The sequence below is a fragment of the Procambarus clarkii genome, chromosome 33, assembly GCF_040958095.1.
Source record: "Procambarus clarkii isolate CNS0578487 chromosome 33, FALCON_Pclarkii_2.0, whole genome shotgun sequence".
NCBI classification, from domain to species: Eukaryota; Metazoa; Arthropoda; class Malacostraca; order Decapoda; family Cambaridae; genus Procambarus; species Procambarus clarkii.
The window spans coordinates 26,548,217-26,569,280 of NC_091182.1; the positions used below are offsets into that span (position 1 = coordinate 26,548,217).

General features: G+C 44.0%; 1 protein-coding gene across 1 annotated transcript in view; it reads right to left on the reverse strand.

Annotated features, from left to right (window-relative positions):
- The window catches only part of LOC138349605 (heat shock protein 75 kDa, mitochondrial-like), a 47,614-nt gene extending 29,468 nt beyond the window's left edge, over positions 1 to 18,146 (reverse strand). Inside the window, exons 1-3 of the mRNA XM_069335375.1 lie at positions 18,129 to 18,146; positions 16,497 to 16,618; positions 13,857 to 13,899 (exon numbers count right to left, since the gene is read on the reverse strand). Of these exons, the coding sequence (XP_069191476.1) occupies positions 13,857 to 13,899; positions 16,497 to 16,618; positions 18,129 to 18,146 (183 nt within the window). The remainder of the gene's footprint in view (positions 1 to 13,856; positions 13,900 to 16,496; positions 16,619 to 18,128) is intronic.
- Between the last annotated feature and the right edge of the window lie 2,918 nt (positions 18,147 to 21,064).

The following is a 21,064-nucleotide window of genomic DNA, read 5'->3' on the forward strand; positions in this document are numbered from 1 at the left end:
CAAAGTGTTTGCTCTCTGTGCTTTTAACACCATTAAACAAAACATATGCTGTTCGATTAGACAAATAGCCCTTTATCCATTTCAGTAATTTTCCTTGTATTCCCAGCTCGGCAAGCTGTTCCAGTATGATTTCTCTGTTTGCTGTATCAAAAGCTGCTGCTAGGTCGATGAAGACTGTTTGAGGGGAAGCTTCAATATGTGCGAAGTACTCAGCAAAACAATGTTGTGTACTGAGCCCAGGCATAAATCCAAACAGTTGGGGTGACAGGTGCCCCTGTATACGATACATAAGTCGGTTTAGAACAATACGTTCAAGCACTTTACAAACACACGATGTTAAAGATATGGGTCTATAATTATCTGAGTGTGGTTTGGGGATGGGAACAATGACACTCTTTGTCCAAGCAACAGGTAATACTCCTTCACGTAAACTCATTCTGTACAACACTAATAGTGGATTACCTGGTACGTGTGAGACTAATCTCAGTAGACTGTAAGTAATACCATCCTCTCCAGGAGCAGTTGATTTTCCCATCTTTAGTGCATGATTTAATTCCCATTCAGTTACATCATTAAGGTCCGACACGTCGATAGCTGTACAGGCAAGATTGATGGTTCGTTGTCTGTTGGGGCGTGTGTCATCAAGTTTGTGCTGTATGTTAATTGGGAGTGAGTCGTAGCTCGATGTTAGTGCCCATTGATCAAGGAGAATGTTTGCTTGTTCTAGTGGGCTGTGGTGCAGTGGTTTGGTTGGGCTGCTTCTAGAGATTTTTCGTATCTTTTTCCCAAACTTCAACAAGTGTTGTTTGCTCATTTATACTTTGTAGGAACTCTTCCCAATGTTTATTACGTATAACGTTGCTCATGTCTCTCACCTCTCTATTTGCAACTAGAAATGCATGCAAGTCACCTTGTGCTTTGGTTCGTTTGTACGTATCTCCAAGTTGCTTTACTCGTTCATGTTCTTTAACAAATACGGGGTCAAGGACCCACTTGGGTGGTGGTAGGTGTTGCCCACTTCTGCTAGGCTTACGACCTGTTCCCCAACACACCCACGTGTCATAGTAGGTAGTAATCGTATCAACGAGATCTCTGGTGAAGGCTTCTACATTCGTTATTGTGTAATCTTGATACCATTTTGATATACAATTAATAAAGTGGTCATGCAAGCCATATGGAATATTCATTTTCCGTCTCTGATGTCTATTAGGTATTAGGAATTGTCTATTACCTCATAGGAAGCAGAAACTGCATAGTGATCACTAAGTGATTTACCAACGAACATTCCATCCTATCTTGCACAAGGTTTCTACCCATTACATAATCAAGTCTGCCTCCCAATAAATGAGTTTGGGTATCCGTAGTATACACGGTTAATCTGTTGTCATAAACATATTTGATAAATTTGCATCCATTATCGTTGTTAGTACTGTCTCCCAGCGTAATATATCTAGCATTAAAATCCCCCATGTATATTGTCCCATGATTGTCTAGATCTGGGAACAATGTTACATTGAGTTTCTGGCTTCTGGCATATACGTTGAGGAATGAAAAGTGGCCTGCTGCAGTTTGTACATGAAAGTGATGGTACTGTGTGTGTACATTGTGTGACGTGCTCACAAGAATGTGCGGTAAATCACTTCTGACGTAAGTTAATAGGCCTGTGGCGTTACTGTTAGTATAGGCCTGGCAGTGTAAGCTTTTTGTTCCGCCTAATTACCCAGTGTGTACAGTAGGGGGTGGCGGACAGTGGTTGTGTACCGTCGGGTCGGGTCATCCCATAAAGGTGCATTTACGGTTAAAGGGCACTATCTATACAGCCTTGGTGGACACAGGTGCTTCCGTGTCCATCATGAGTCGTAGCGTGTTAGGATCAGACGTCAGGCTAATACCGAACAACAGGAGGAGATTAACGGCGGTGGGGGATAATGCGTTGCGGGTGTTGGGTGAGACGACTGTGGATTTCCAGCTGGAAGATAGATGGTTTAAACATAGTTTTGTAGTAATACAGGATATAGGGCTGAAACATACCAACATTATCTTGGGAATTGATTTCCTCGAAAAATACTCATGTACCATAGCGTTCAGCGCAAGGGGGAATAAATTGGTATGTGGGGGTGAAGCGGTAGACGTTAACAAGGTGAGGAGTAGCAGTAGTGAGGGGTAACTGTGGTAACTCGGCTGGGGACCAGAATATACAGTGGGCAGTCACGGTACCCAAGGATGTCACCATTCCGGGAGAAGCATCCTTAGTGATTAAAATGGCATGTAAAGCCAAGGGAGTAGACGTGCAAATTGAGCCATTGGATAATCCAGCAGGGTTGGTGATAATGAAGACTATTGAAGACATAAATGAAGGGGTAATTCGGGTGAGGGTTTTTAATCCCTCTCGGTGGCCAGTCACCTTGAGTAAGCATGCACAGGTAGCGTGGGGGCACCCTGTGGAGGAGATTATTGCAGCCATGTCAGTAAGCCAGAGTGAGGGCGATGAGGATAGAATGGATAAATTAATGGGAATAGTGGATAGGATGTCCATGGAAAGGGAGGTTAAGGAAGCCTTAAGGGGCTTAGTCAGGGAGTTCCCGGATGTTTTTGCGTTGAGAGGGGAACCCCCAGGGTGCATTACTCAAGGAGCACATAGGATTGACGTAGAGGGCGCACATCCAGTATATACGAGAGCATATAGCATACCAGTGGCACACCAGAGGGAGGTGAAAGAGGAGATAAGCCAGCTAAGGGAGCATGATATCATTGAACCATCCAGTTCACCGTGGCACAGCCCTCTCGTAGTAGTCAGGAAAAAGAATGGGGGAGTGAGGTTATGCGTAGATTTCCGTAGAATTAACAAGCTGACGAAGGACGAAGCATACCCATTACCTAACATACAGGACACATTGACACACTTGAAGGGTACACAATATTTTACCACATTAGACCTACTCAGTGGGTATCACCAGATACCGCTGGAGGAAGAGTCGAGGGAAATCACAGCGTTTAGTGCGTGCAACGAGCTCTGGCAATATAAACGACTTCCTTTCGGGTTGAAGTCAGCACCTGCTGTGTTCAGTAGGCTAATGATGAGTGTATTATCGGGGTTGATAGGCCCCACAGCGTTGCTGTACCTCGATGACGTAATCGTGCTGGGAAAGTCATTAGAGGAGCACATGCATAATTTGAGGAAACTCTTGCTAAGGTTGAGGTCACACAACCTCAAAGTGAATTTCGAAAAATGCAGTTTTTTTTGAGAATCGGTAACATTCCTGGGTCATACAGTGGGCCGGATGGGTATCAGTCCATTGCCAGATAAAACCAGGGATATTCAAGAGTTCCCAGTTCCACAGAACAAGAAAGAGTGCAAATCTTTCCTGGGGTTGGTTAGCTATTATCGGCGATTTATTAAAGATTTGTCAAAAATTGCAAGACCATTACATCAGATCAGTGGACTTGCAGAGTTCGTGTGGGGAAAGGAACAACAGCAGGCGTTCCAGGTACTGAGAGCTGCTGTCAGCTCTCGCAGTATCTTGGCGCACCCAGATTTTAGCAAACCGTTTCTGGTGTATGCGGATGCTTCTGGCGCAGCGATAGGTGGTGATGTTCACGCGTACTATGTCCTGCAGAGAAGAACTATAGTACGATTGAGAGGGAAGCGCTAGCGATCACATTCATATTACAACGGAACCGGTACATTTTGCTTGGACATGAAATTTGGCTCAGAAGCGATCACAAACCCCTTAAGTATGTGTTCGAGTCCAAGGAGCCTTGTCAGCGACTGGCACGGTGGGTTACCTCGCTCTCAGAGTTTAACATTACAAACTTTGAACATGTACCAGGGAAAAGCAATGTGGTCGCTGACGCGTTGTCAAGGTGTCACAATGTAGCAGTGGTGAGTGAAAGGGGGGAGGAAGATGTGTCGTGGAATGTGAGGGAGTTGATACGGAGTCAGGAAGGTCACCCCCTGTGGGGGGAGGTAAGGAAGTTTTTGAGGGGTCAGCGTGCGGAGTTGAGGAAGTCACTTCTAGCCCCAGTGGATGAGTTTGTGGTTGAAGATGAGGTGTTGTATCATCTTGGTAGGGTTTCGGGTATACGGTCTGAACCAGTATACCAGGCAGTCTTGACACCGGAGTTCCAGAGGACTGCAATGTATCTGTGTCATAACATCCCAGCAGCAGGCCATGGAGGGGAGTCCAAGACGTTGCAGAGGGCACGTCAAAGGTTCTATTGGCCATCCATGGGTAAAGATATCAAGGTCTATGTAGCCTCTTGTGACAGTTGTCTGAGGTACAAGGCACATAGGTTGGGGGCGGAACCTTTGCGTAGGTGGCCGGATGAGAGTACTCCCTTCGAGAGAGTACACATAGATCTCATTGGGCCGCTACCACAAGCTCATTTAGGGGCGAGGTACATATTTGTAGCAGTGGATGCACTCACACGGTTCACTGTGGTGAGTGCACTCCGTTCTAAGTCGGCAGAGGATGTGACCCAGGCCATGGTGGAAAGTGTGTTAACCAGGTTTGGGGCTCCTCAACAAGTTGTGTCAGACCAAGGGTCAGAGTTTATCAATCAAGTATTTCAAAGCATCGCGAGTGTGTATCAATTCAAACATACTCCAGTGCTGGCATATCGACCATCGGCGAATGGTTTGGTTGAAAGACACAATGCTGAAGTAATCAGTATTCTGCGGCATTTGGCTGCAGATGATGTGCTTGCATGGGATCAGAGTTTGTCGATGGTGGAGTCGGCGCTCAACACGGCGTTCAATAGGTCGGTGGGAGAAACCCCGCATTTTTTGTTGCATGGGTTCGATCCCCGACTTCCGTTCACGACGTTCACAAGCAAGCAACCGCCATGCTATGCGTTAGACTTCAAAAGTGTTGTCTGTAGGCGAGCAACCAAGGCATTTGACTTGGTGAAACTACATTTAAGAAAGTCGACAGAGGTAGCAGAGGCATATTATAATGCGCGGAACAAGGTCCAAGCAAAGGTGATCAGTGAAGGTGATAGGGTATTCGTGAAGCAGATGCACGCCCAGGCAGAAGGTAAGTTGGCACCCAAGTTTGTGGGGCCATGTCGGGTAATTAGCAAAAAGAATGCAGAAGTTAAGGTTAAGGTGCTAAACACAGGGCATGTGTTCTCCTGTCACCCAGACCGCGTCTATACACTGACCGGTCAGGCAAGTGAGGAGCCATACCCTACGGAGAGTGTGCCAGGGGAGAGCACACCAGCGGCTGAGAACATAGGTAGGGGTACGAGGAGTTAGCAATCAAGGGTAGATAACACAGAGCAGCCTTTGCAGGACCGGGGACAAGGTCCACAGGCGACGGTGACACATCGCTATCCGACCCGCTCTCGTGGGGTCATGAACACAGAAGGAGCATAGTATGTACTGTAGAGTAGTGCATGGCCATGGTAGTTTTTATAGAGTGTGGGGTAGTGTGTAGAGTGTGGTGTTGAGTGGTGCATGGGCATGGTAGTTTTGTAGAGTGTGGGGTAGTGTGTAGAGTGTGGTGTTGAGTGGTGCATGGCCATGGTAGTTTTGTAGAGTGTGGGGTAGTGTGTAGAGTGCGGTGTTGAGTGGTGCATGGGCATGGTAGTTTTGTAGAGTGTGGGGTAGTGTGTAGAGTGCGGTGTTGAGTGGTGCATGGGCATGGTAGTTTTGTAGAGTGTGGGGTAGTGTGTAGAGTGCGGTGTTGAGTGGTGCATGGGCATGGTAGTTTTGTAGAGTGTGGGGTAGTGTGTAGAGTGTGGTGTTGAGTGGTGCATGGGCATGGTAGTTTTGTAGAGTGTGGGGTAGTGTGTAGAGTGCGGTGTTGAGTGGTGCATGGGCATGGTAGTTTTGTAGAGTGTGGGGTAGTGTGTAGAGTGTGGTGTTGAGTGGTGCATGGGCATGGTAGTTTTGTAGAGTGTGGGGTAGGGTGTAGTGTTGTGTAGAGTAGCATGTGTAGTGGGTGGTGTAGTGTTGTGGCGTTTGGACGCCTGGTATGGAGTGTGGTGTTGTGGAGTACATAGCGGCACAGGAGGCCAGGTGGTGGTGGGTACGGTGAGTATCAGTGTAATGAGGTCAGGTGCGTCAGGACGCAGAGCCTGGCTGTTGAGAGACGTGGTGTTATAATGAGGTCATCAGTGGTTGGGTTGACCAGAGGTGATGGTGTGTCGGAGTGGGTAAGTCTTATGAATAAGATTACAATGTAGAATTTCAAAATTTCAGGTGTTGATGGTTGCAGTGGGCGAGCCAAGTAGTTATACTAATCTCTCATTAATTAAGTTGTTACAGGAATCTCGCTAGAGGCGAGCCAGTGGCAGTATGATGCTTTAGTGACATTAGTTGTGAAATGATTTTAATGAGGTATTTATTGTGATAATGTATGTGTATGAATATACTGTATGTGTATGTATATACTGTATATTACCTCATCGGCACCATTACTGAGTGTTAGGCTTGAGTAGGTCGCCCGGGATCATGTCACAGAGCTTCAGGTAGAGTAGAAGGGAAGCTATGAGGCTACACTCTGTTATTCTAGAAAAAAAAGGGGGAGGAAGTGAAGCCAACGTGACGTTATAGGCGAAATTTGCTCCCTGACATCAAAGCAGGGATAAGGTCCAGCTGCAATGGTTTTGCAGCTGCGCTCAGGCTATATACGGGGAGAGAGTAAGGAGCCGAGGGGGGTTATGTAATAATGGGATCGAACCCGGGGGCTCCGAGGGAATATTTTGCAGGTACAGCGGTCGGGAAGGTGTGAATACAGGTGGACACACTCTGGGCAGATGGTCCTAGAGTAATGTGCTACAGCTGTGGTGAGCACAGCAAGGAAGGATGACCAGAGAGCTGTGAGGTATCTACAACGTTCTGGGGTTGGTGCCCTGGAACGAGACGTCAGCACAGACCCGAGGGAACATGAACCTGGGGTAGGAATCTCCGTTGCTCTGGAGGGCAGGATCACGTTAGCTCAGAGCAACGATGGGACACTGACAACATTCACCAGGCATGACAGCCTGGGTTTTGTCTGGGTCATGGAGGATCTATGACCTAGCAACCAAGCAACCCGTTCTCGCAAATTTAATAAGTCAATATTGACTTATTAAATATGTGCATAGGTGACATACTTAACATAATAGTTTCCCTTGAAAAGCTTCATAGAAAACACCGACCTTACCTAACCTACTTAGTATGTTAAGATAAGCATCTTATTGCTTCGTAATTACAATTATTACCTAACCTATAATAGGTATAGGTTAAGTAATAATTGTAATTACAAAGCAATAAGATGCTTATCTTAAGATACTAACAAGGTAAGGTAAGGTCGGTGTTTTCTATGAATCTTTTTAAGGGTATCTATTATGTTTAGTATATCACCTATGCACGTAGTTAATAAGTCAATATTGACTTTACGAATTTGCGAGAACGGGTTGCAACCAAGGGACACGAAGACAAGTGATGCTGCCAATTGTGGAGGAGGCCAGTGAAACATTGTGTGATCATTTTAAGCCCTTATGTCAACAGTACAGGCAGGATGTTAAATTATTAACTTGTTACTAAGGATGAAGAACCTTAGATATATATGTGTGTTGTGTATATATTAATGACTAGTGTCATTTCTGTTCAAGTGCCAGCATTCTGGTCCATGTAATTTTATGGTTATGTTTGTATGTAATTATATGTCAGCAGTTTAGGTATATGTGCATTGTTGGAGATGGGAAAATTTATTACAGACTATTTTACCTGTGCTATGATGTGAATATAATGTATATGTTGAAGAAGTGTTGTGAGTCATGTCGGGGAAAATTTTAATTTATTTCATCGTGTGTATGATGAACTTATTGGATGATTTTTTAGTTGTACACATATGGTGGGTGCATCCTCCAGGTCCTTGCACTAATGGAACCATTGCAATGATGCATATGGGGACATATGCGTGTTTAAGGAGGGGAGTGGTGTTGTAATCCACAAGTTAGTAGGAATTATTAGCTAGAGGATCATTACTACAACACTTAACGAATGATGATTGGAAGTACATGTTAAGTAGACAGACTATGGATCACATATCTAAGAAAGGTCAATGGATTAAGACCGAAGCTGTTTAGCCAAATTAATAATTCCTAGAAAAATGAATTATTCATCGTCAGGCTTCTAGGATCAAGGTTACCGCTCTAGGGATAAGGTTAATCGGATTATACATTCTTTGAGAGGCGGGGTGAAATGGTTGAGGTAGATGGCTGATTGGAGCCAGTCTGATTGTGGGAGTTGAACCGAAAAGTCCTCTGGATCTCCGTTTGTGGCAGCAGCGAAGTGTAGCAGACAGCTATGCGAGAACCTGATGTGATCTTTGTGACCAAGTTAAGTCTGCAGTATGTGAGTATTGAATGAAAGACTAACCGGGTGTGGAGCGTTGTAGTAATCATTCCGTATTAGGGACTTAGGCGGAAGTTACGAGTGCAAGTGGTGATCGCGGAGGTCAAGTGGTCTATGGGTATTGGAAGTGTATTGACCTAATAGAGTATGTTAATGTTATTATTTGTCAGAGTCTATTCTTTGTAATTAAATGACAAAACCCGACGGCCTTTAAATACCTTCCATATGTTCATTCATTGTGTTCCAGTACAAACCTAGTGGTACGCCTCAAGGGTCTAGTGTGTGTAGGAGTATAGGTGGTAGTAACGGTTGCTGAGGCAAGGTGTTATGTGTTGTGTAATCGCTGTGTTCGGAATGAACCGGGGTTCAGCGTCACGACATCTGCACCTATTCGCAGTTTGAAATTCCGACCTTTTATACCAAAAATCTGCCAATTACTGAAAGCGGCGGTGGGTCAAAATTTGCCCAAACCCCCCTGCAGTTTTCAAAATATCCCAAACATCCCAAATTCGATACCTGAGCCATATTTTGGACCCAAATTCTGGCTCTCTGCACCTATTCGCAGTTTGAAATTCCGACTTTTTATACCAAAAATCTGCCAATTACTGAAAGCGGCGGTGGGTCAAATTTTGCCCAAACCCCCCTGCAGTTTTCAAAATATCCCAAACATCCCAAATTCGATACCTGAGCCATATTTTGGACCCAAATTCTGGCTCTCTGCACCTATTCGCAGTTTGAAATTCCGACTTTTTATACCAAAAATCTGCAAATTACTGAAAGCGGCGGTGGGTTCTTCTTAATTCTAAATGCCCACCCGGGAAGGAGTGAATGCGGAGCAAGGAGCTGGGAACTGAGTCCCTGACCAAGAGGGCAAGTCCCCCTCCACCCCGTACTGGCCGATCTTGTCTATAGACCGAATACCCCGGCACCGTGAAGCAAAGGTCGTCAGTAAGCCAAGTCTCACAGAATCCCACGATCAACGGTGTTGCGCTGGCGATAAAATTGCATATTATTTGCGTCTTCTTAAAAAGGGAGCGGGCATTCCAAAACACCACAGTATTCTCAGGATGGGGCGCCATTTACCCTGAAATACAACAGCTCAATTTTTGACCACCTGTGCACAGACGTTTCCAAAAGGGAAACCACCAGAAAAAGCCTTAAAACCCTCATACAAAGTAAAATGTGTGGTATCAATGACAGCCAGTCCAAAGGCTGTTGATCATTGTTCGGCTCGCGAACTCTCTTGACGGCGCCAGCGACTGCTGGGTGCTTCGCTCTGGGCCTCATGTTCCACCGGTGTCACAATCCCCTGGGAAAGCGCCTGGGGGACCAGAGGATCGTCAGGGCTGTCTGATGGAGCAGTACCTCCTGATCGATGGGTGTGTCGACGACGCCGGTGTTGGCTTCTTTGAGGAGAGGCAGGAGGGTGTCGCGTGCCAGACTCCGGCCGAGACTGAGCGTCCATGTCTGTATCCGTGAATGAGTTTCCGTCCATGTCAAGGCTACCCAGGAGGGAAAATTGATTAGCAACCTGGGCGTATGAGGCATGTGACTGGAACAGGCAAGAGGGTCTGCTAGTTCTTACGTGTGATGAGGCTCTACCAGGGGAAACCTGGAGGCGAGAAGAAGCGATAGGCTGATTGAGAGCGCGCAACCTCTGGAGCAGCTCCTGTCGAGGGGTCTCCGCTGTTTTATGATCGATGTCCAACCGGAGGGCCTCAAGATATACCGGGCAACTCTTGGACGTAATCTTGTGATGGCCACGGCATAAAAGACAGCGAGGTGCATCAGAGCACCCATCGTTATATCTGTCTGTATGGCCTGTTTTGCCGCAGGTTGCACAGTGTGCTTCATTATGGCAGGTGAGGCGACTGTGGCCCAATAGATAATAAGCGTAACATCGTAACACAGGGAAATTGTAGGGCTGGACCTGATATGAGGTCCTGTGTAGTGCCACCCGATCAGGGAGGGGCCCATCGAACTTTACATAGACCATGGATGTTGGGTTTGCTGCTCCGTGAATCCTGGTAACTTCCAATAATCCCGCTGATGCACCCCCTAACACATGCAGAGCGGTCTGGATGTTATCCACATCAACACTCTGGTCATTGGGCCAATCTTCCCATACCGGGCCCGAGACTGCTCCTGCGACAATACCTGTCGGCACCTGACAGGCCAGTCCCCCAACTTAATAATGTCGGATACACGGATGTGTGATAGAGCCTCCTTTTTGATGTGTAGCTTCAGTGCTGCACCCCTACCCAGGGTACACGTGGTTTCAGGCAGGCAATGTGACCACAATACCGAAGCCTCAATTGCTGCACCTAAGGTAAGAGGATTTGCAACCACGCACTGAGCTGATTCTGACTGGATTAGGACAACCACAAACGAGGAATGAGGTACCACAAGAGAAAGGTCTTCTGAAGACAAAGACATTCTCTTAGCATCTCGCTGTGGCGCAGCATCAGCCGACTCATTTTCCAGCAGACGTTTTCCTCTCTGGGACTTGCTGTCAACGTACATGGCGCCCCCGCTCGGGGAGGCGTCCATTAGTGAGGCTCCGGCCTCCCCCGGTGCTGTGAGCCCCAGGGTAGCTGCAGTGAGCACACACTGGCCCAAAAAAGCCATCTAAATTCAAAGATGAGCCCCAGGCGAGGTGTGGAAAGAAAGTCCAGCCAGGGGCGTTCAATCTGCGCGCCAAGATGGCCGACCTTCGGGCGGGAATCTCCTCCACAACCAAATCTTTTAGTGTGGAGTTGTTGCCAACCTACTTTTATCTGGCATGTATTATGCCGGTTTTCGCCTCGCATAATTTTTTGTCATTTGGAAAATACAATATTATCTTCACTATAAATTACTACTATAGTGTGTCATTTCTGCTCACACTCATCTCTAAATAAAATGATTACAAATATTTCCAAAGACATAAACTGCCTCATCCAGCCCGCCTCTTCCCTCATTCCAAATCCACAAACCCTCCAACTCCAACTCCAAGAGGGAAGAGGCGGGCTGGATGAGGCAGTTTTTGTCTTTGGAAATATTTGTAATCATTTTATTTAGAGATGAGTGTGAGCAGAAATGACACACTATAGTAGTAATTTATAGTGAAGATAATATTGTATTTTCCAAATGAGAAAAAATTATGCGAGGCGAAAACCGGCATAATACATGCCAGATAAAAGTAGGTTGGCAACAACTCCACACTAAAAGATTTGGTTGTGGAGGAGATTCCCGCCCGAAGGTCGGCCATCTTGGCGCGCAGATTGAACGCCCCTGGCTGGACTTTCTTTCCACACCTCGCCTGGGGCTCATCTTTGAATTCAGATGGCTTTTTTGGGCCAGTGTGTGCTCACTGCAGCTACCCTGGGGCTCACAGCACCGGGGGAGGCCGGAGCCTCACTAATGGACGCCTCCCCGAGCGGGGGCGCCATGTACGTTGACAGCAAGTCCCAGAGAGGAAAACGTCTGCTGGAAAATGAGTCGGCTGATGCTGCGCCACAGCGAGATGCTAAGAGAATGTCTTTGTCTTCAGAAGACCTTTCTCTTGTGGTACCTCATTCCTCGTTTGTGGTTGTCCTAATCCAGTCAGAATCAGCTCAGTGCGTGGTTGCAAATCCTCTTACCTTAGGTGCAGCAATTGAGGCTTCGGTATTGTGGTCACATTGCCTGCCTGAAACCACGTGTACCCTGGGTAGGGTGCAGCACTGTAGCTACACATCAAAAAGGAGGCTCTATCACACATCCGTGTATCCGACATTATTAAGTTGGGGGACTGGCCTGTCAGGTGCCGACAGGTATTGTCGCAGGAGCAGTCTCGGGGCCGGTATGGGAAGATTGGCCCAATGACCAGAGTGTTGATGTGGATAACATCCAGACCGCTCTGCATGTGTTAGGGGGTGCATCAGCGGGATTATTGGAAGTTACCAGGATTCATGGAGCAGCAAACCCAACATCCATGGTCTATGTAAAACTCTATGGGCCCCTCCCTGATCGGGTGGCACTACACAGGACCTCGTATCAGGTCCAGCCCTACAACTTCCCTGTGTTACGATGTTACGCTTGTTATCTATTGGGCCACAGTCGCCTCACCTGCCATAATGAAGCACACTGTGCAAACTGCGGCAAAACAGGCCATACAGACAGATATAACGGTGGGTGCAACTTCAGGGGAAGGTCAAGCTTCCCATGACCTTGGAGTCATTGGAGATGGGTTTGTGGATTACCTGACCTAGCAGTTTATGCCTTTGGGGAGATCTCCCCCCCCCCCTGGCATATATGCATTAATGATGTATAATGCATATGCCAGCCAGTCCAAGCCTAATCTTAAGGTAATTCTCCTATCTCTCAATTTATTCTTTACCTACTCTTCACAGCAAGTCTTTGTCACCCACATTGAACAATATTCTAAGTCTTCACTACCCCAAAACTTGCCTCGCCACCCAACTTTTACCTTACCATACATCTTTGCTACCCATCATTTGGTTTGGATTAAACATTCAAGGTTAAATGTTCGCCCTTGATCACCTAGCAGCAATTGAGGATACAGATGTAAGCTGATTGGAGAGTCGCGTTCTGAGTGTAAACTAGTAGAACGTAAGTCAAGAAACTGCAGATGGCCTATTGTCCTGCACGTGGCATTTCCTATTTATATCCACCTACACATTCATATACGTCTAACCTAAGCGTCAACCAATCAAAGATTCCTATGCCTATTATGATCCAGTAATATGGATCCAGTGATCCAGTAGTATGATCCACAATAGACTTGAGAATGGTCCAGGACGGACCGAAACGTCGTCGTCCCTTCACGTTCTAGTGTGTGGTCTGGTCAACATACTTCAGCCACGTTATTGTGACTCGTCGTCTGCACATAATCCAGTAATTTGTTCCACAAATTCACAACCCAGTTACCAAGCCAGTATTTACCCAGGTATTTCCTAAATCTAAACTTATCTTCATTTAAAGCCTTATCAATAACTCCCTTATGCCCATTCATCCACTTGTACACTTCAATCATGTCACGTTAATGTTTTTCCAACATCTCTTCATACGGAAGCTTTCTAATTTGCGGGATTAACTTTGTCATCCTAACTGTCGTGTTCTAGTGAATTATGTCTATTCTTTAGTGTGGCGACCGAAACTGAACTGCATAATATAAATGGGACCTAAAAACAATACGTTAATAAACCCAGCCGACTTATTGCTAACTCTTCTATAAATAAATCTATGGGAAAGAAAAGCTCTCAGCCTGTTAACAAGAGTGTACAAATCCACAAGGGCCGGGACGAGGATTCGAACCTGCGTCCGAGAGCATCCCAGACACTGCCGTAATCGACTGAGCTACGACATGGTCAAAAGGAGTTGAAACCGAAGTTCTACTGAACTTACTGGATCCTGCAGCCTCTCCGAGGCACAAACCAGTGTAAGTGTAACAAGAATGTGAAGTTGACTACGTCCATCTAGTTCCACCCGCTCCTCCCCAGAACTAGTTGTTAAATAAGCACTTTACCTTGACTCCTCTGATCCAACACTTGTCCACACGTGCCACACTCCTGAAAAAATATTTTTTACATATATTAAGGGCAAGTATAAGTAATTATCAAAAGAAGGCACCAAACCAGGAAGGCTATGTAGCACCAGGGTAAGTATAAACAGTTTATTTCAAATACAATCGAGTAGGAAAATACAATTATGAATTTCAAGAACACTGGAACCAATCACTGGAAAAGGTGAAATTGCAATGGAGATTAATTACAGATTGTATCAACAATAGCGAGTAGGCAAGACTGATAAGACTGCAATAGCCTAACGGAGTACATTTTTGTCTCCGACTCATGAGGCTATGGTTAAGCATCAATGTTCTTTTAAAGTTACATAGAAACACATTATCTTATTAGGGTCTTCCACTAAAACAAACCTTTAGCTAACCTTAGATAAACGTACTGTGTATTATTAATTTATTTAGCTGTTTATTGGCCTAAATTATATAAATAACATGCTTAAAACCTCTCAAGTACAGTATATGGTCCATGAGCACTAAACTAACGTTAGAAGCCTAGTGATTACATTGTCAAAAATTACCATTTACAGGTGAAACCATTTCATATCGCAGAGTAAACAAGATGGAAACAATTATCTTCCACATTTATTTGCACAATTGCCATCCTGATATGACCACTCCATCGCCCCAGTCGTTAACACACTAAGTGCAGGCGATGAGTCACAATAACGTGGCTGAAGTAGTTTGACCAGACCACACACTAGCAGGTGAAGGGATGACGACGTTTCGGTCCGTCCTGGACCATTCTCAAGTCGACTTGAGAATGGTCCAGGATCGAAATGTCGTCGTCAACACACTAAACAATCTAGGGTGGCTTGTTGCTAAACATTACAAGTCACCTTTAGCTTAGCTACAAGACACGTTGTGCATATTATCAAACTACCTTTAATGTCATAATGCAGCAGTTTCCGCGCTCAAAATACAGATAGACAAACTCCTCAGGAACCGTAGGGGAACCTTTGACAAGCCGCCGGCTTCATGTTGCCGTAGAGGGCACTATGGAGAAATGGTGGCCCTCTGGTAAATTTAAGTCAATATTACCTAGGAGTAATGATGTACCAACCATTAAACATCTGGGACTCACAGTTAATATGAAAACAATCCTTAAGAATAGTTAAACGAATCTTTGACTGAAACGAACAACAATGAATATTGAACTGTACGAGTCTCTGTTGTGGTCCCATCTGGCCTACTGTGTCCTAATATGGAAACTTCACTTCAAAAAGATATCAATGATTTTCCGCTTTGGAGAAAGTTCAAGACAGCAACAACAATCATGCCAGAACTTGTTCAACTGTCACTACCACGAATCTTTGAAGGACTAACACTATAAATGTTTAAATTGTTATAGATTTTGATAGATTACCCTATAAATTTTCCTAGAAATTACCTACTTAATATTATCTGTTAGATTAAGGCCCTGCCCGAAGCGCTATGCGTACTAGTGGCTTTACAAGAATGTAAACACATCATGCTATGTACTCTCAGAAATCCAATGTAACTTCTTATAGATATATAAATAAATAAATAACAGCCGAGGCCTTTGTAATAATATTTTAATGCATTGCTTTATACTTTGTAAAGTCTTTTAGAGAAGTGCTTTGTATTTATAACCTCCAACTTGGTCAGTATTACAAATTAATAAAACAAAATTTAATACTGACCAAATTGGAGGCTATTAATACAGACCACTTCTCTAAAATGCCATATTTGACACAGACAGGCTGGACAACAGCTTCAAGCTGAACAAGCCACAATGTAACACAGAAAATAGATGTGTTGTTTCCCTCATAGGATTATTTAACCATGAACCCGCTCAACCACTCAAGTCGTAAATGCCGAGTCATTCCTCTTGTTCACAATATACACAAGACAAATCCTCAATAAAATAAGGGGGGGGGAGTAGGAAGGCTGACCTTTGACAAGGCGCCGCCGTCTTGTCCCCGTCGAGGCCACTGTAGATGGTGGCCCTTAGGTCAATTCATCATACGAGCCCTTCTCCTTCCATCATTCTGAATCATGCTCATCATATTAACCTGCACCCCCTCAATCCCCCCCCCCCCTCCACCATCTTCACACAATCTGTGGCCAAAATTTCTATTTTCATTCAGATTTTCATCAAAATATATCGAAGATTTCTCTTTGGGTTGTTTTAAGGGGCCTAACAGCCGAGTGGACAGCGCTTCGGATTCGTAATCCTGAGGTTCCGGGTTCGATCCCCGGTGGAGGCTAAAATAAATGGGCACTTTCTTTCACCCTGATGAACCTGTACGAGAACCTGTACGAATCAGTAAATAAGTACCTGGGAGTTAGACAGCTGCTACGGGCTGCTTCCTGGGGATGTTTAACAAGAAGGCCTGGTCGAGGACCGGGCCGCGGAGACGCTAGGCCCCGAAATCATCTCAAGATTGATGGCTAACTACTGGCATGGCTATTAAGGCCACCACAAGCGCCTAATGACTTAACTAGCGGGTACACCTATGGTTGCCACCTGACAATCTCCTCTATATTGCGGAGATTGTCTCCTCTATATTTTGTCTAAATACATAAAATATACAAAATAATAAGGAATAACAACATAAAACATACCCCGAACAATCCTTTCTATATAAAGATATCTGCAACACAAATTTATTTGCACACTGGTAATCAACGTGACCCTTGCCAGGCGGCGGCTGGTCGACAACTGAGCCACACGTTAAGAAGCGGGACTCCCAGACGCGCCACTCACCCTTACTTCACCATAATATCTAAACTGTCAACAACCTCTAATACAGTTAAGCATCTGACCACCAGAGGCGCTAATGCTCCCCCTGTTATTACACCATCCATATAATGATTGTTCTCATTATTCATTGTTGCAACGTTTAAATACATTCATGTTGTGTAGTAGTGAGAGTGTCAGACCTCGAAGGAAGAAATGAAACACCCTTCTGAAGATGTATTATTAAATGCGAAAACACTTAAGGAAATTCCTGTTTCAATTCTTCCTTCGTGGTCTGACACATTTTTCATCACGTGTTAATTGTCTCGTGATTTACACTCAGATTTTGTAGTGTATATATACGACAACTTCAGGAAAGTAATGAGTAGCGGATTTAGTCTAAACAATAATATATGCGCTTTGTTTTTAGTGCCAAATTATCTGGCAAATATACATTTGGAGATGTAGCCCAATCCTCGCTATCCAAGGTGACAGCAGCAAACACTTACAATACTATACCAACACCAGCGGACCTTGATATATGCCTAAATGGAAATAAATAATGGGTCATTCCTGAACTCGTTCCAAAAAGTATGTGCCAAAAAGGAGAAATAAATAAAAAAGGGAACTAGATGGACGAAACATATAGTTTAATGAGCTTTGATAACTAAGGGAACCCTCTGGAGAAGGTATAAATCTATGAACATCATTGATTATGATATATGACTGAAAACTCACCCCCCCCAAACTCACAGTCGCATATAATCCTGGGGACCATTCAGGCTTGTTCGCATTATCATATATATATATAAAAGGGCACTAAACTCAGCCACCCAGAAAACCCGAAAATATGCCAATTACTGAAAGCGGCGATGGGTTACATTTTACCCCCCCCCCCCCTCCAGTTTTCAAAATAACCCAAGCATTCCAAATTCGACGCCTGAGCCACATTTTGGAGCCAAATTCTGGCTGTCTGCACGTACTCGCAGTTTGAAACTACGACTTTTTATACCGAAGTTTAATGTTTAATGAGGTTAATTATATAGTTGATTGAGGTTTGGTAGCATGTTCCTTTTGGTAATCTGGCGCCAATTTGACGTTAGATGAGGAAGGAGGAGCATTGAGCGTGTGGTGATAGTTGTCTGAGGGCGGAGTGAGCGAGGGGTTACCAGATACGTCTGGTCGCCGTTACAATTTACCCTCAAAATCGTTACTAATGTAGTCATTTCATGATCATTTGAGGGTTTATCTAAATATTTACCACTCGTTTCGATATACTTTAAGCGTGAAAACGCCCAAAATTCTTTTAAGACTTTCTTGCAAAGTGGTAGATGGTAACTAACGATCGTTACGTCATCGGCGATTGTCAACTGGAGACCAAGCCTTCCAGCAGTTCATTTAGCTCTTAAAACACCTCGAACATATAATTACGTATATTATTCACGCAGTAGCCACACACTGCAACGAATATTAACGTGAAAACTTCACATACAATGGTATAATGTTGAATAGATTACCTGCATGTACTCAGTCATTTTGAATAATTGTGATTTTGTGCTGTTTAAATTTTCTTGATGAATGAACTTTCGTCAGTCATTTGGAAGAGACTAACATTATATGACGTTAGTTTAGATAAGGGAAGACTTTCATTGAGTTGACAAGACGAGAGTAGGGAGGAGATTCACAAGCACCCACTGGTCTGACCGAGCACCCACTGGTCTGACCGAGCACCCACTGGTCTGACCGAGCACCCACTGGTCTGAACAAGCATCCACTGGTCTGAACAAACACCAACTGGTCTGAACAAGCACCCACTGGTCTGAACAAGCATCCACTGGTCTGAACAAACACCAACTGGTCTGAACAAGCACCCACTGGTCTGACCGAGCACCCACTGGTCTGAACAAGCATCCACTGGTCTGAACAAACACCAACTGGTCTGAACAAGCACCCACTGGTCTGAACAAGCATCCACTGGTCTGAACAAACACCAACTGGTCTGAACATCACCCACTGGTCTGAACAAGCACCAACTGGTCTGAACAAGCATCCACTGGTCTGAACAAACACCAACTGGTCTGAACAAGCACCCACTGGTCTGAACAAGCATCCACTGGTCTGAACAAACACCAACTGGTCTGAACAAGCACCCACTGGTCTGACCGAGCACCCACTGGTCTGAACAAGCATCCACTGGTCTGAACAAACACCAACTGGTCTGAACAAGCACCCACTGGTCTGAACAAGCATCCACTGGTCTGAACAAACACCAACTGGTCTGAACAAGCACCCACTGGTCTGAACAAGCACCAACTGGTCTGAACAAGCATCCACTGGTCTAAACAAGCCCCCACTTTTCTGTGGCTCTCTTTGCTATCTCATCAACTACCTCATTCAACAGTATTCCCACATGTGAAGGATCCACATGAATCTTACTTTATACCCAATTTTTTTCTAATTTATTAACATTCTCTCTACACTCTATCATCACAATATTCTGGTATACTGAGCGTCTGCTATTTAAAGACTCTAATGCTCCTCTGCTGTCAATAAAGAAGCAAGCATTTTTACCACATTTGATTATTTCCTGTAATCCTGCTAATACACCTTGGAGTTCAGCCTGCGTTGAAGAGGCATTGCCAGTTAAGCGGCGTCCAATAACAGTATCTACAGTGCCGATGTCGGTGTACTCCCTGATCAAGACTCCACATCCTGCCTTCCCATCCCTAGCTACTGACCCATCACAATATACATGTAGAGTGTTTTCTGTAGGTAATTTTCTAATTATACAATCATATGTTGCCCTCAGCTCTCCTATTTCATACATTTTTTCTTTTGCAAGAGAGTAATTACTACATCTACATTACAATCCTCCCATGGTGGTGTGAATTGTCTCTTGGGCACAGCAATACACTCTGTAATAACATCATACTTTATAACATTAGAACATGAAGTACTCATATATGCTCTCTTCTGTATCATACATTGTTCATTACTTCCCACCTTTTGAACCGAGAGGATTAATTCATTAGCTCCCACACCTCTCATTAATCTAATGGCAGAGGCTACATTTCTCTCTACAATTCTATCCCCAATACTCTGCAGATTCAACTCCATCCTCATTATCTGAATCATAGCATTTCTTGGGCATCTTAAGAAAATTCTCATGGCTTCATTTTGTACCTTCTCCGACTTGCTCATCCTACCTTTACCAAAACAAGAAATGACAGGTGCAGCATAATCAATAAGAGATCTTACAGTACTCAAGTATACCATTCGTAGCACAGGGACTCCCACTCCCTTTCCACAGCATGCCAAGGCCTTCAGAGGTTGTAATCTCTTCCGACATTGACTCAACAGTCTGTTCATCTCAGCTTCAAGGGTATATCCAACATATATGTCTAAATATTTATATATATTAACTATATATTTTTACCGTTTATTTTCAGTATAGTGGGCCTCCGACTTCTACATTCAAACTTAGTTTTGCCTTCATTAACCACCAGTCCCATATGGTGACACAGGTTTCCGAAATTGTCCAACACTGTTTGAACCTTTCAAATATCTTTGCCCTGAAACAAAATATCATCGACATATATGATCCGAGTTACCCCATTTGAGTATCTCTCAGATGCTTAGTACATAAATACATTTAATCGCCAGAATCGCACCAAAATATTGTGAATATTAGGGTTTACCCAAAAAGCTGAATAGAAAACCACGACCTAACCTAACCTTCTTAGTGTATGAGTACAAGCAATTTATTGCTTCATAAATACAATAAGTACTTAACCCACAGCTATATTGATATTACAGTTTTAGGAAACGAATAAAACAAAACTAAAATCTTTCAATAAATTGTAAAGTAACTCCAGATATTTTCGAATTTTGCATAATATCTATTGTTTAATAAAAGTGAAAAAGCAATTCTTTCTATTTAACACTTGTGTATATAGAATAAAACATGAAAACTTCATTTTTAAATTCTGAGTGTCTTAACAAGGAGAAAATTTGGTGAGGTAGATGTATAGGCACAATTAAGTGTAATTTTGTACTATTCTTAACAGTCTGAAAATGTACTTATTACACTTAATATTATAAACGGTACTGTCAATTCGGAGGATGCGTTGCAGTAGTCAAACTCATAGGTGTGTATTATAGAGGAAGTATTGACAGATACTGAATGACAATACTGCAACCCGTTCTCGCAAATTCGTAAAGTCAATATTGACTTATTAACTACAGGCATAAGTGATATACTAAACATAATAGATACCCCTAAAAAGATTCATAGAAAACACCGACCTTACCTAACCTTGTTAGTATCTTAAGATAAGCATCTTATTGCTTCGTAATTACAATTATTACTTAACCTATACCTATTATAGGTTAGGTAATAATTGTAATTACGAAGCAATAAGATGCTTATCTTAAGATACTAACAAGGTTAGGT